Source organism: Juglans microcarpa x Juglans regia, chromosome 4D (assembly GCF_004785595.1).
Source record: "Juglans microcarpa x Juglans regia isolate MS1-56 chromosome 4D, Jm3101_v1.0, whole genome shotgun sequence".
Classification (NCBI taxonomy): Eukaryota; Viridiplantae; Streptophyta; class Magnoliopsida; order Fagales; family Juglandaceae; genus Juglans; species Juglans microcarpa x Juglans regia.
The window spans coordinates 10643874-10659562 of record NC_054600.1 but is presented as its reverse complement, the minus strand read 5'-3'; the positions used below and the strand labels follow the sequence as shown (position 1 = coordinate 10659562).

The 15689-nt window shown below is 35.9% G+C and overlaps 1 protein-coding gene across 1 annotated transcript; it reads left to right on the top strand.

Moving 5' to 3' along the window:
* Positions 1-736: 736 nt before the first annotated feature.
* On the top strand, positions 737-7351 carry LOC121259721 (cysteine-rich receptor-like protein kinase 10). The gene is made up of 5 exons (XM_041161442.1): positions 737-1603; positions 6341-6466; positions 6603-6736; positions 6813-7023; positions 7119-7351. Exons 1-5 carry the CDS (start codon positions 826-828, stop codon positions 7349-7351), a joined length of 1482 nt encoding a protein of 493 aa, XP_041017376.1. The 5' UTR covers positions 737-825.
* Positions 7352-15689: the final 8338 nt, after the last annotated feature.

The following is a 15689-nucleotide window of genomic DNA, read 5'->3' as shown; positions in this document are numbered from 1 at the left end:
ATTTAATAATATAGGCTTTTGCCGAAAAAAAAAAAAATCATCCAGCTACAGTCCAGAACCTGAATTTTCAAGTTGTAAAACCTTGATTCATCCGGGTTTCGGTCAAGGCCATATCCAGGTTCTCGCCCGAGTTTGAAATTCGAGTTTCAGGCCGGGTGTACTCATATACCTAGTCCGGAACCCAAGTGAACAGTCCTATCAAAGGATATTTGACCTAAAACTAGAGCTTCATTTTGATTCAGAGTTGATCTCAAGTCATCTAATCATTATAACAAATTCTCTCACAAAATATTATAAATAATTCAACTTTTTTAAATCCTAAAACAATAATAATTTTAAAAAATAATATTATTATAATATTATATATATATATATATATATATACACGTCCGTTATAATGGTGGCTTCTATTGAAAGATAGACGCCTTTTCAATAACAATCCCAATAAATCGTTAAAATGTTGGATGAAATTTCTTCTGTTGACATTTTAGCTTTTTCAAATTACATTAATATTTAATATTAATCATGTAGGGTCCTGATCAGTTTGGGCGCTGTGAAGTCAACATATACATCAACATGTCCACAATTGTTCTAAGAACACAATGAATATAAAGAAAAATGTACTTTTCCTTGTCTTGAATTAGTTGGATGATCTTTCCAATCTTCAGTCTTCCCTTCTTGTTTTATATTCAACAACGTGAGTTTTGGGCGCTATAAATGAATATTGAACGAACGGAGAAGTCTCTGGTTCGGGAAGTACTTTAACCACGAGTGCGCATATATTTCAACTTAAAAGACTACTACGTACAGAGAGAAACAACGAAGATGTGCTGTTCAAGACTACTTTTCTTCACCTGCCTAATTCTGATCTTGCATCTGTTTGCTCCCACGTTAGCGCTAGATACCATCCACCTCTGCTCCGATACGGGTAACTACGCCAGTAACAGTACATACGGAGCAAATCTCAACACCGTCCTGGCGTCTATGTCTTCCAATACCAATATCAGCTACGGGTTTTATAATTTATCCGTCGGAGAAAATTCCAACAAAGTAAACGCGATTGCACTTTGTAGAGGAGACATTGGGACAGACGAATGCCGTAGTTGTGTAAATGCGTCGAGTCAGGAGCTGTTGCAGAAATGTCCCGACCAGAAGGAGGCGATCATATGGTACCCGAAATGTATGGTGCGATACTCAAACAGATCTATATATGGTGTTTTGGAAGCTGTCTACCCTGAATATACCTTCGAAAAACCACGAAACGCCTCAGATGTAGATGCGTTCACACGGGTTCTAGTACCCTTGTTAGAGAGGCTACAAAACCTCACCGCAGCAGGAAATTCTACTCGCAAATTTGCTGCGGGAAGAGCTGCCCAAGATACCCAAACAATATATGCACTTCTTATGTGCACTCCTGATTTGGATGAACTCGATTGCAAGAGCTGCCTGGAGCAGACTAGGGAATGGGTATTTCGACCATGCTGTAAGGGAAAGCTGGGAGGGAGATATATGTCACCCAGCTGTGATTTAAGGTATGAGACTTACCCTTTCTATGACCTGAAAGCTGAGACACCACCGCCGTCGCTACTGCCGCCAACAGAAGGTATGGTACTAATACTACGTGCATGCCTGACAAATAAGTAAGGTATCTTCTTCTTTTTTTTTTTTTTTTTTTTTTTTTTTTTTTTTTTTTTTTTTTGTGATTATTTTTCCAAAGACTGCGCCTAACAAGTTTAGTACTCCTATCATACCGTTCCCATACCCAGAAGAACTTCAGAAAACAGAGGATGGGTAACTTGTTTGAATTATTAGGAACTTTGGATCATACTATAAAGAGAAGTTCAATCCACGGGATTGGTTGATCATTTTGGAAAACAGAAATTACTTTATTGTTGTAGTGCCTTAATTAAATAAAAAGCAACTCCATCGCCATAGTGGATAACGATCCCACTACGCTAATGGACTAAAACCTAATCGATCGATCAGAGATTTCAAAATCCATGTAAGGTCCAAGGAAATTCACCTAACGAATTTCTTTTGGATCGTAACAATTCTTACCAGATCCTACCTCTTAGAATAATCCTGCCTCTTCTCGTGAAGTTAGGCTGATCACAACTACCAACTCAAATCTAGAACAATTGAGGATATTTATCTCATCTTAACCCCTATACCCCTATTTTCCAAATTGTTTCTTTCAAGTTGTAGTTATGCCACAACAGTTTCACCACTGGGATGGTTTTTGTTCTAAGCATCTATTCCTTTTGGTCCAAAATTTCCACTAGAACCTCCTTGTAGGACTGGTTAGGTTGTAGTTGAATTGCTGCGAGATTGATATTTTTTATTGACCATCCTCAAAGCTCTTCTTTAATGAAGTATTCAGCTAGCAGTATCACTGTAAGCAACCGGTCCCAACTTTTTTCTATTTTAAAGGGTCCACATACAGTAAACAATACCTGGGATTGGTTTACTTGCTGATACACCCAATCGCCCATGTCAAAAACTAACTCCATTTTAAGATTATCCGTGTAGGTTTTTTTCTAGGCTTTACACTGTTGCCAGGAGCTCCTTCATGACTTTACCTTTTTTGTAACTCTTGAAAGGTAAAGTGATAAAGTAACTACTATCACCCTTCCTCTAAACTCCAATACATAGCATATCTTCTAGAGTTTGTATAGCGCTTTCAGATAGACCATCTGTTTGGGATGATATGCTATACGAACTTCAGCTCTGTTCCCATGGCCTCATGTCTCTGTCCTATACGAATGCCTTTGTCACTCTCTGTAACCTTACACTTTTCTTTAATGCAAAATGGGCATTCTTTCTCAGTCTATCAATGATAAAGCCAAATGCAGTTATTGCCACTGGCAGTTTTGAGTAAATCGATTACACAATCCATGGCAATTTCGTCCCATTTCCATTCCGGAATGGGAAGAGGCTGTAAAGTCCTTGTGGGTTTCTAAGCTTCTCTCATGGTCTGTTATCTGAGCTCTGCATTAATCAAACCATTGTCCAAAAATCATACATTCAATTATCTTCTTTAGCTAACAAGATTTGGGTTCCCACTAGTATAAAATAGCTAACCGCCTATACTTCATGGGTTCCCACATAGATGTATATACTATGAGGCACATTTATTGATAAGTCCTCATAGTATATCTACTGGCAGAGAATCTAACTCAACCTACAGCTTAAGGGTTAGTGCATTAGCCACCACCACAAAGTTGTCTCCGGGTGATACTTAATCTCACACTGGTAGATACTAAGGGCTTTCATCCACCATCTCTATATCATATTTAGACATTTTCAATTGAAAAAATACTTTAAACTCTTGTGATTTGATTAAACCTCGCAGCTCTCGCCATACAAGTAATGGCCCCATATCTTTAAGGGAAAAAACCTATAGCTAGTTTGAGATCACAAGTAGGGTAATTCTACTCATGGTTGTTCAACTGCCTTGAGGCATAGGTTACCACTCTTCCATCTTGCATGTGTACATATCCAGCACCAAACTTGGATGCATCACTATACACACAAAAATTGTGTTGTTTCGGCACTACTTGTAATAGTGCGGTAGTCAGTCTTCTTTTCAATTCTATAAAACTAGCCTCACATTGATCTAACCACACAAACATGGTGTTCCTCTTAGTCAATATTGTGAGTGGTCCTAACAGTATGAAGAACCCTTATACAAATCTTCGATAATACTCGACAAGACCCAAAATGTAACGCCACGTACCCAAAAGATCCAGGGAGTTAATTCGTCACTTAAAATCATAATTCAACAATACAGGTATAAACTCCAATGTCTCAATAACAAATAAAACTCATAGATTCAATCCAAAATGTATATTCCTCTACAAGAATATTAATGAACTACTCTAGCACAATTAACTAAGAATACCACAAATTCTCAATAACAACATCAATATCCCATAATAACACTAAAAAAATGATTGGTTTCTTGAATAAAATCCTCGTATAGACCCTTGTAACCTTTAGTAGGTATTCCACTATGCTTAACTAATCTCGCTCATGTTTTCTATTCTTGATCCCTTGCTAAAAAATCCAAATCATCTGAAAATAATAGAAATAATTGGGTGAGTTATCAACAACTTAGCAAGGAGTGGGCCTATACTAGTGTGTAAACATAAGCCAGTTACATAATGCATAAATAGATAGTTCTCAAAATATGACAGTTGTGTTTTCAGAAACTTTTCATTTCAATAATAATATACAAAAAAGACTATTGGCACAAACATAACTGAAACAACATCATAAACAGAAGCGACACCATGTTTACCCCCGTGATAGGATTGTGCATGTCTACATTAAGCCAAGCAAAATATATCAATGTTTTGTCACCAAGTTAATGCACTCAAAACAAAGACCATATTTAACCCTGTGGTAGGGTTGTTCATTGTACGAACAACTAGGCAAAACATAAATCACATTTTCACCAAAGTGATTGCAGTCTGAATAAAGATCACTATTATATCCCGTGGGGTCGAGGCTACTCTTGTATTCTATGGTAGTCCTAGAGGTCACTATTATGTCTCGTGGCGAGGCCAGAAGCCACTGTAATGTCCCATGACGGGACCGTAAGCCACTATTACGTCTCGTGGTATGGCCAAAGACCACTATTATATCCCATGGCAGAGCCATAAATCAAAACATAATAGAATCTTGTGTAGTAATATTGAGGCGGTAATAGAATGGCAATGACCCAGCTCGGTGCATGAAAAGTATCATTTTAATGTTTTTCCTCGAATGTATTTTCCTGAATAATCTGGAATGTAGTTAAAATTTAAAAAAAAAACTGTCAATGGACGTAAATATTCATACAACTTTCAGAAAATTACAACTTTCAAACTTTTAAATATATGATCAAAATTTAAAAAAAATCAAATCATCTTCATTTCCACCATAGAAAGTACTTTTTTAATTTGTTTCCAAACAAATGTAATATGTTAGAAAATGATTTAAATATATAGTTAGCAAATAGTAAATAACTTTTTAAAAGCTATACTAATAAGTAGTCTCTAATTTATTTCTATACGAAATTTATACTATAGTGTCTAATTCCATATTATTATACTAGTGTCTAACTTTTTATACTTGATTATGTATGTTAGTGATAATTTCATTTTACATATACTACACTATTAGTCTATTTTATATTATAGTATAAGTATATTACTTTATAATAATTAACACATACTAGTACAATATTGAATTTAACTATAGTCTACATAAATTCTAGACGTTTATATGAGTATATATGATCAAGTGTGTAAAAATATATTTATAAAAAATATATATATATTATAATTTATCATGTCAAAATGTATTTATCCTTGATATATATCAAAAGTAACTTTATATTAATAACTTAATATTAATGTTCACGTTTAAAATTAAAATCTCATGTTATATTAATTTCATGTTATAAAATTAATAGGCATGAATAATAAGTTTTAAGTTTCAAATTATATTAATTAGCAATGTAGCATATAATATAATAATATATATTATATATAATATAATACAAAAAATTATATATGCAACTGGGAGAGTGTGTTGCTCCGAGACCCCGTTTGTAATTGGGCAGAGACTGAAGCGTCAAGATATGTAACTTAAGGCTACGTACCCCCGGTTCATGACAGATAATATCCAATGTACCTAACATGTTTCTAGCAATATGCAATAAGCAGAAAAATTTTGATTCTAACTAAAGATTAGAGCAATTTATGCATGGTACCAATGTATTATAACTAAGAACCCAAAAGTACTTGTTCAAGGTCTCCCAATGCAAAAGAGGGGGTTTAAACCATAACCCTTGAAGTACCAAGTTCACAAGAATCCCAGGCTACATACATCAAAATAAGCTATTTCCTAGTGGGGCATGGGTCCTAATTGTTGTATCTCCAGACTTTTAGCGACCTCATTGGGCTTCAACCATAAACTCCCATGCCTGTATTATATAGTCAATCACGTAGTTCATCCGGTTTTCTAGCATGAGCTCCCTCAAGCTCAAGTGGACACTATGGCATATAATCCTTACTTAAGATATCTTGGATCTACCTAAGGAAGCACGAGGTAACCTTTAAGCTGCCAGAGTTCGGTGACTTGCAACCATGCACCATCAAGATATTTTTTTATAAAATTTTATAAGTTTTGATTGTATGTAAATGAGTGTATTTTAATTACAATGAAAAGTTGATCATGTATCAGCAGCTTGTGGTTGGATGATGTAAAATTCTCTTTTGATTTTGGATTTTCTTATTAGATGTCAATATCCAACTTATATTTTTTAGTTAAAACAATGTTTTGGTGTTTGCAGGAAAGGAAAGTAAACCATCTCGAACTACGATAGTCATAGTTGTATTGACTATTGGTTTTGCTTTGCTAATCGTTTCCAACTTCGTTTTCTATTTACGAGTAAGGAAGTCAAGGCAGAAAGTGAAAAGTAAGTTTTGAATAATTAACATACGAGTCTTTTGCAAGATACACATGATATATAATAACAATTGCACTAGCTAGCCTGTTTTGGGCATTGAACATACATAAGATTTGGAAGTTTCTGATGTGTCGCTAATTATTAGGTGAAGCCAGGCATGAAATTAGTAGTGTTCATGAATCATTTATTAGATATGACTTTGGCACAATCAGAGTTGCTACAGAGAACTTTTCTGAGGTAAATAAGCTTGGAGAAGGTGGATTCGGTGCTGTTTACAAGGTGAGTGATATCATGATCAATTAGTTGAAAAGCATACCATGTTTGTCATCAATTAGTTGATGTATTTCCATACCAGGGTAAGCTTCAAAATGGACTAGAAATAGCTGTGAAAAGGCTATCTATGGGTTCTATACAAGGAAATATAGAGTTTGAGAATGAGGTTCTATTGCTAGCAAGGCTTCAACATCGAAATCTGTTGAGCATCATGGGATTTTGTTTGGAAGGAAATGAAAGGCTTCTTATCTATGAGTTTGTGCCTAATGCAAGCCTTGATCACTTCTTATTTGGTATGGTTACACTACTTTTGCTTAAACTTTAGATTCTATACATGATAGTTTGATTTCAAATGAAGCCTCTATTTTATGGTTGCATGAACATGAAGACCCAATCAAACAAGTCCAACTGAATTGGGAAAAACGGCACAAAATTATAGAGGGTATTGCTCGAGGGCTTCTTTATCTTCATGAAGATTCCCGACACCGTATTATTCATCGCGATCTCAAAGCTAGCAACATCTTGTTAGATGCATATATGAATCCTAAAATTTCAGATTTTGGCACTGCAAGGTTGTTAGATCGAACTGAAGGCAATACAATGAGAATTATTGGGACTTAGTAAGTATATGAAATCTACTATAAAAATATGAGCTAAGCTGTTATTTTTCAAATGAAACTAATACTATATATTGATCATGTCCATGACTTGCAGTGGATATATGCCTCCAGAGTATGCTCAATGCGGAACCTTTTCAACAAAGTCCGATGTCTTTAGTTTTGGCGTGCTAATTTTGGAGATAGTGAGTGGGCATAAAAACAGTTCTTTTCCTAATGGCCTTGTAAGCTATGTAAGTATCATTATCCCTGCATACATATATATATATATATATATATATTAAATGGATATATGTTTCGATATTGAAAAAATAAATGAATATACTTGTCTTTGATACTCGTGTCTCTGCCACTTAAATTATCTTAATTTGTAGGCTTGGGAAAACTGGAGGCAGAGAACACCTTTAAATCTTGTGCATCCCACATTGATGGTAAATTCAACAACTGATCAAATATTGAGATGCATCCACATTGGACTATTATGTGTTCAAGAAAATGTAAAAGACAGACCGACAACTGCTTCAGTCGCTCTCATGCTTGGTAGTGAATCCATTACTCTAGCAGTACCCAAGAGACCTCCATTTCTTATGTACACGAGTAGCACTAGACCAGACATGTTGCCCCGGAGGTCATATCAATCTGGTAACAACAATGTAGTAAATGATGCTCCAATTACTGAGCTATATCCTCGCTAGTGTTTGTTGTCATTACCCTAGTTTCGATTGTCCTATATATTGGTGTTGTTTATGGTACTCTATTATTCCAGTGAAACTTTGTGACTCTTGTTAGAGGACATGGTTGTAATTAGCACAATTTAGTGTACAATGGTCATTTGTATGTAGTATGTATAGGAAGTTGAATGTCAATGAATATACGATTTTGTTCTCTTTCTCTCTATGTTCGACTACTTAGTATCAGATAAAAGTGTAGTCAGTTAGTGGTGGTCGTGCGACGGAGTTGTGGTATCATCGTCATTGTCTGTGGTGGTAAGTGGTCATTGTCCTCTTCGTCGTTGGCGGCCGGAAGCTATTTCAAGGTGTTTCTGGTGACCTCAGGTATATTATGATATGCAAAACTGTCCAAGTACCCCTAAGCCCATGTCATGCCATGCCTTGATGTAAAAGTAGCCCACTTATGTTGTCCCTTGTTGGTTAAATTCTACATAACCCGAGAGTCTAAAATGTTGATAAGCTAACCTTTTTATGATGAGGGACTACAAGTTGATTTAAAGGGCACGTTTCCTAAGCATGTTTAGCCTACTTGAGATGCCTAAATCTATTTTAAAGCCCATTGTTGAGAATTCCAGATTTTATCTCCTAATGTCCATAACCCAAAGTGAGCTTGAACCAAAGAAACATTGCTTGAAGCCTATGAATTCTTAACTACTTTTCATATAAGCCTTTTAAATAGTCTTTCCATGGACAACTAGCATGTCTTAATATTTAAGTTATTTCTTTTGTATGTCGAGGTGAGGAGTAATCACTTGGGTTAAGGTTAAGCATAGAAGAGACATTAGATGGTAATATCGTGGCTTTCTCTTTTAAAGGGAAGGCTAAAGAATATTGTATGAGTATTGACACGCTTATGTTATTTATTGGAATAGGACCTATATTGATGATGGAAGTGTCGAGGAGCATAGAGGTAAGTAGCTATGACCATGCTTCTTACACCAAGTTTTCTTTATGAAAGAATGTCTCTCTCTCTCTTATTGCAAATGTTCTTCTAAAGAAATAGTAAATGTATGTAGTATATACAAACCCTTCCTTGATAGCCCCCTGTTAAGCACCCTATTCGATTATAATTGTGTGTATGTATAAGGTAATGCATGCACGTAAGTTCTAAGTCATGAGATTTCCATACATGCTCTCAATAAACTTATTGATTATTCCTATATGTAGTATAGCATGAAAATATATCTTTTTCATTAAAATGCATGTGCATTGGAGTAAGAAAGATAATGAAAATGTTTTTATTGCAAAAAGGGAAGGAGATGAACGTCTCATGCCTTATGCTTTATGAGATGCTCTAAATGACGCGAAGAAAATGTTTTAAAATGCCCCTATGAACTCATGTTTTAAATAATGCGAAGAAAGTGTTTTAAGATGTCCCTACGAACTGATGTTGAATTGTCCTTATGAACTGACGCTTTATGGATGCCATGAAAATGATGTTTAAGCTCATGCTTTAAAAGTGATGTTTCTTCATGAATGCACTGTTAAATAAAAAGATGATGTTAAATTCATGCTTTTAAATGACGTTTTCTATGAATGAATTGTTAAATGAATTGGACTGAAAGGACTGACATGAATGAATGAAAGAAAGGACTGAATGAATGAACATTTTAATGTATGAAACTATGTAACGGCCATATGAATGAAAAGGGTACCAAAGGAATGGGCAGATTGCAATGCCGGGTAAGTAGTACTGGTAGTGCACCCAGTGTTGCCCCTGACTGAAAAGGGATTCCCAACCCGTGGCCACGGGCGGAATCCAGATCCAAAGGAAGACCGCTAACCCCAACACACGGGGCGTAATAGTATGTACCGGCCAAAGAAAGTGAAACGTAAAGTAAAGTTATTTCTATGAAATGTTTATGCATGAAAGCTAAGAAATGTTTATGCATGAAAGCAAAGAAATGTTTATGCATGAAAATATGGCTTATTCCTTAAACTGTTATGCATTAAAGCATTGTCAAGAATTAGCAAAAATGTTTATGTATGCATGTTTTCAAAAGAAAAGAATAGATGCCTAGTATGTTCACTGCATGGTGTACTACTTACTGAGTATTCGACTCATTTTGTTTTAAATATTTAAAAGTCCAGGTAATAACAAAGAGGCTGGGGAGCAAGGCATTACTACAGAGGGAGAGGCAGACGCTTAGGACCTTCCCTAACTAGAACAATTATGTTACGGATGATGGGTTATATTTATGTATAGACGTTTTATGTTGGGATGGACTCTGGGAGTCTCTTATGGATGAATGTTCGAATAGAATGTCCATAAGGTGTTCCCTTTATTAAATGAAAAATTTAGAGTGCACGTGCGTCATGTCCATGCTGATCGCATGTTATTAGAAAAAGAAAATGATGAAAAGGAAAGAAAGAAAAGAACAGGCACGTAAGTCATGATCCCGACCTTCCTGGGATAGGGTGGTGACAGTCCACCCCTTACCTCCGTAAATCCACACCAGCAACAACCACCATACGGAACCACTCTGCCCAACGTGCACGCCCAAAAAGCACAGTAAACTGTGCCCTCACGAGCTCCCCTCCACCCACGGCCTCAACCCATGCATGACAACACCCCGTTAGCCACCGGGTGAAAGTTGCCCAGCCTCCATCTGCTCGTAAAACCGACGCCACCACCCTTCACCTGACCACCACGGAAACCACCAAGTGGCATGGCCATGAGCCACCCAGTTGCACCTTCGCAGTCCACTTGTGCTTCACGCTCTCAACCCACGGCAGCCCCTGTTTTTAGCAACCAAGACAGAGCATGTCGAGCCACAACCCAACCATCCACAGTGCCAACACTCTCCGCGTTGTCTTTACCTGCCCAGAAAACGCCGTCGTTGCCACCCGGGTCCGTCATTCGTTGACCTTCTCGATAAGCCCACGGCCTTGTTTCCTCTCACAGCACCCTCTGTCCGTTGCGTCTCGCAATGAGTTTCAACTCTCCCCCTTACATTTTGCTCTCTCACTTCGTATTTCTCTCTCTCTCTCATTAGTTGGTCCCTCTCTCTCTAATCATTGCTCAACCACCACCATGCCGACGTAATCTCCGCCACCTCCCAATCCTCGCGCTGCTCCTCCACTCTCGGTGAGTACGTCTCCGTTGCATGTGTTTAGTCTCAATTTTTCTTTCCATTTTGTGTTTGTTTTCCAAACAGCATAATTATGACTTTAATTCCCCAAAATGCCCCCATATCAGGATAGTTCAGTGGGCATAAGTTTGCTTTTCTAAAAACTCGCTTGCATGGTTTTATTTGAGGTATAAGATTATATATAGAAAATATTTATGTTTTTAAAGCAGCAAGCTTAAATATTTTTACAATCAATTTTAGATGAGAATAATAAGATTTTAATTTTATTTAAATACTTTGAAACTAATTATGTCTATTTTAATTAAATGATATTTTCGGTTTATCTACTCTAATAGATTTTGATATAATTATCTAGTGACAGATTTTATAGTTACATTTCAATAGTAAATAAGTTAGCTTTTTACTGTTTTAGTCGAAGTTATTAAATGGACATTGATGATCTTAGAAAGTGATGATATATTTTGGGATTACGAGAATTTTAAGTTTTGAGGAATTAAAATAGGTTATTGGAAATTTACGAGTATTACGTGATTATTTTATAGGTAACGATTAATACTTGTTCAACAGTGTTGAGGAAATATTCGAAAGACTAAGAAGTCCAGAAAAGCGGGGTTCATGTACTAATTTTGCACAAAACAAAGGAAATGGGGTTGACTTTGAAAATATGCATGTTTGTTTTTGAAAAAGAATCTAAAAATGACCTCAGATGTTTGTTCTGCATATGCATACATTCTATGTAAGAGAAAGTATTTTCTGTCATGAATGGTGTAGACATGAGCTAATTTTGTGCATTCTATTTCTGAACTATCCAAAAAGAGCGAATATGAAAAACTAAAAGTTTTTGCTATGAATAAATGAAGATGTTTTGATTCTGCTTATTTCGAACATGTGAAATGATCTGAAGCTATCTAGTACTTTGTTTTTTATTTGATGTGTCATATGAAAACCTTGGTATGAAGTTCTAATTCTGTATCTGAATGTGATCTGTTTTAGATGATGTTCCGTTCTGTTTCTGTTAAGGCCCAGCCACGGGTATAATGGTGGTTTATAACCCTAACACGGGGGTGAAACATGGTATACGGCCCAGCCACGGGTATAATGATAGTTTATAACCCTACTACGGGAGTTAAACATGGTATTCCTCCTGATGTGATGCTATGAGATGATATAAATGTAATGTTTCAGTTTGGATATGCCAATAGATTTTCTTTTTGGGAATAAGTTGTCTTTCTGGAAATTATACTCTGATAATTTGTACCAAGTTTTGTTTATGAATTCTAAAAGTAAATATGTTGTTTCTGTATTCTGAAAGTAAATGTTTTGTTCTGCATACTGAACTTTATAAATGCTCGTGTTTACATGCTAGTATATGCTCTCTGCTTACTGAGTTATTGATAACTCACCCCTTATCTCCACAATATTTTTCAGATATTTTGATAGTTCAGTTGAGGATCAAGATTATGAGGCATTGGGTGAGATGATTTAAGTATAGTGGTTTAAGCGTAGGAAGTTTTTGTGAGTATTGTCGATTTTTATTAAGAAATTTTATTGTGTTATATTGACTTGACATTTTGGAAAATTGGTTATATTGAGGAAATTAGATTGAATTGAATTTTCTATATGATATTGGAAATTTGGAGTCTATTTTATTATTTTTGAAAGGTGAGTTTAAGTGTTAGGAAGTAACTCTCCTACCCATGCGGGACCTGGGCGTTACAAGTATGATTAGTTTTTGGGTTGCACACGGACGGCTTCATCTTCCATAGCTACTCATGCCCATTCAGGTACAGCGTCCACATGTCTTGTCTCATCTACTTAAGATCCATAGATCATCGATTCAGGACATAATGAATATTTGACCGGTTTGTCTTATTCCTTATCTAAGTTAGATACTATGACATCTCCAAAGAGTGTTACTCTTTCTAATGGTTCTCTTGCTAAAGTTACAGACATTGGATCCACTAAGCTCATCGATTCTATATCATTTTCATCTATTCTATATGCTCCTTGTTTTCCCTTTAATTTGTTGTACATTAGTAAAATTACTCAAACTCTTCAATGTTTTGTGACATTTTATCCCTCTATATGTATCTTTCGGGATCTCAAGACAGGGAAGAAGATTGGTACGGGGCATGAAGTTGGTGGTCTGTATTACCTTGATGTCAAATAGTCACCCACTCGAGCCCTCACATCCTCATCATCTACTTTTGAATGGCATTGTCACCTTGGACACCCATCTCTCTCTTTTGAAACGACAAGTTAGGAATCTTGAAAATGTTTCTTCCTTTCCTTGTGAAGCATGTCAGCTTAAGCAAACACCATCGTGTGTCTTTTGTACCTTGAGTTGATAATCAAGCATCTAGTCCTTTTGAATTGGTTCACTCTAATATATGAAGACCAATCAACATTGTATCAAACAAGTTTCAATATTTTGTTACAGTTGTTGATAATCATTCTCGTATGACATGGTTGTTTCTAATGAAGGCACGATCTGAACTTCTTTCCATATTCAAAGTTGTTCCCATAAAAATATATCTGCAAGTGCACAAAATCATAACAAGTAGTAAAGTGTTTTAAAGAAAATGGATATCGAACTCGCGTGGAATAATTATGCTATTGAGTATTGGAATTGACTAAATTAATTACTATTTGGAAATCAAATTTTTAATAGTGGATTATCTAAATTAAACCAAAGAAAAGAACATTAAAATTAAGATTTTTAAAATAATAGGAACAGATCTAGAGCATTTGATTTCACTTAACAAATCCCACACAATCTATTCTTCTTTGTTATAGAATCACAATCATCCCAAGTTGATGATAAAAATCCCTTAACTATTCAATATTTTCTCTCGAACAATACCAAAAATATCTTCAACTAATAACTTTATATCTTTATGTAAATTTAACTAATTAGAGACTCATTAAATTCTTTGAATTTTTCTTGAAAATAACACTAGTCGCGGTAAAGCATCTCTACTTTTGCTCAACTAATGGTATTTAATCTTAGAGCTTTAATCTCAAATCACCTCTCGGTCTCATTGCAATCCAAAAGATCGAAGAATAGTTAGTTAGAAAATTGTAAGCATTAAGAACAACGAATAAACATTCAATCATGGAAATACTGAAAATAAAATAACTTGGAGTATAAACTGTGTGTTCAATGCTATGCTACATCAAAGCTCTAGAAAAAAATATTAGTTCATAATGAAATTAAAAAGAAAAATCATAAAACTGGTGGTCTTCGTTGGAGTCAGCTGATGAAGTATGTGCCTCTCGCCTTTGCTCCTCTAGATCTGCCTCCTTGAAAGAAACTCAAATAATAAACTCTGAACTATAGAAACCTAAGCTCAGACTCTTTAAAACTCCGATTCAGAACCCCCCTCTATTCATCCCACAAGTCGAGATTAAATAGATGTTGAAATTCCAATCTGGAAACAAGATAAATGTTAACATAAAAGGAATTATCCCAAGAATAATGGGATTATCTAAAATGGAAGATTTAGTGATATGTGGCTTGAATTACAAAATTCGGGTGGATTTGGTCGCCAAACAGATTCATTACGGAACTCAGATTTGGTGGTCAGCAGCAGATTGATCCTGGTCGGGAGGAATTATCCCACTGAGTAGATGCAGTGTGCGCTGAATATAACTAGCGTGGAAGTCACAAAGACCACACGGCCCTCTCCTCGACTACCTAGTAGAAAGACTCCCGACCAGGATGAAAGACTCCTCTCATCTTTTCTAGTTGTTGCCCACAATGTTGTTTAGGTTGGTCTTTTAAGTTAGTCATTTAGACTAGTCACCCAATCTAACCGCCTAGAGCCGGGTCACGCCTTTTGGTCGTGAGTCTCCTTGCCTACCGAGAGGTAAGCCTTCCTGCCTTTGGGCGAGAGAAATCTCTTTGCTGCCTACGGGACAAGGCTCCTCACCCCATTCTCATCGACTCTTTACAAACATCGCTGCCTCTCATCAATCTGGATCCGTAGTCGCTTCTTTTGTACCAAAATGCTCTCCTTTTGCACTAAATCTTCTCATTCCTTCAAATCCAAGAAAATAAATAAAAATATGTAGAAATAAAATAAAATCAATAGTATTGAAGAGGAAATGACATTTTTCATAAATAAAAGAATGATAAAAATTACATAAAAATAGCACTTATCAAAGTCTTTTGGGAATAAATTAAAACTCAATTTAGACAAAAATGTTCAAATTTTGCGTTCTGACAATGCTAAAAATACCAATCTAGTGTCTTTGCTACTTACTTAAGTAATAAAGGAATTGTGCAGCAAACTTCATGCTCTTATACATCCCAATAGAATGGGGTGGTTGAACCCAAAAATGCCATTTGTTAGATGTAACCCGAGCACTTTTACTGCACATGCATGTTCCTAAACAATTTTGGAGTGATGGTGTTCTTACTGCATGTCACCTTATTAACCGTATACCTTCACTAGTCCTCGATGGTTCCTCTCCCTTTTCCATCTTGTTTCCTTCCTCTCCACTTTTTTCTCTCCCT

Excerpts from the sequence above, each read along its gene's own strand:
- LOC121259721 (XM_041161442.1), top strand. The coding sequence starts at position 826 with ATGTGCTGTTCAAGACTACTTTTCTTCACCTGCCTAATTCTGATCTTG. Across the intron at positions 1,604-6,340 it reads GCTACTGCCGCCAACAGAAG|GAAAGGAAAGTAAACCATCT; the intron begins GTATGGTACTAA and ends TGGTGTTTGCAG. Across the intron at positions 7,024-7,118 it reads CCTTGATCACTTCTTATTTG|ACCCAATCAAACAAGTCCAA; the intron begins GTATGGTTACAC and ends ATGAACATGAAG.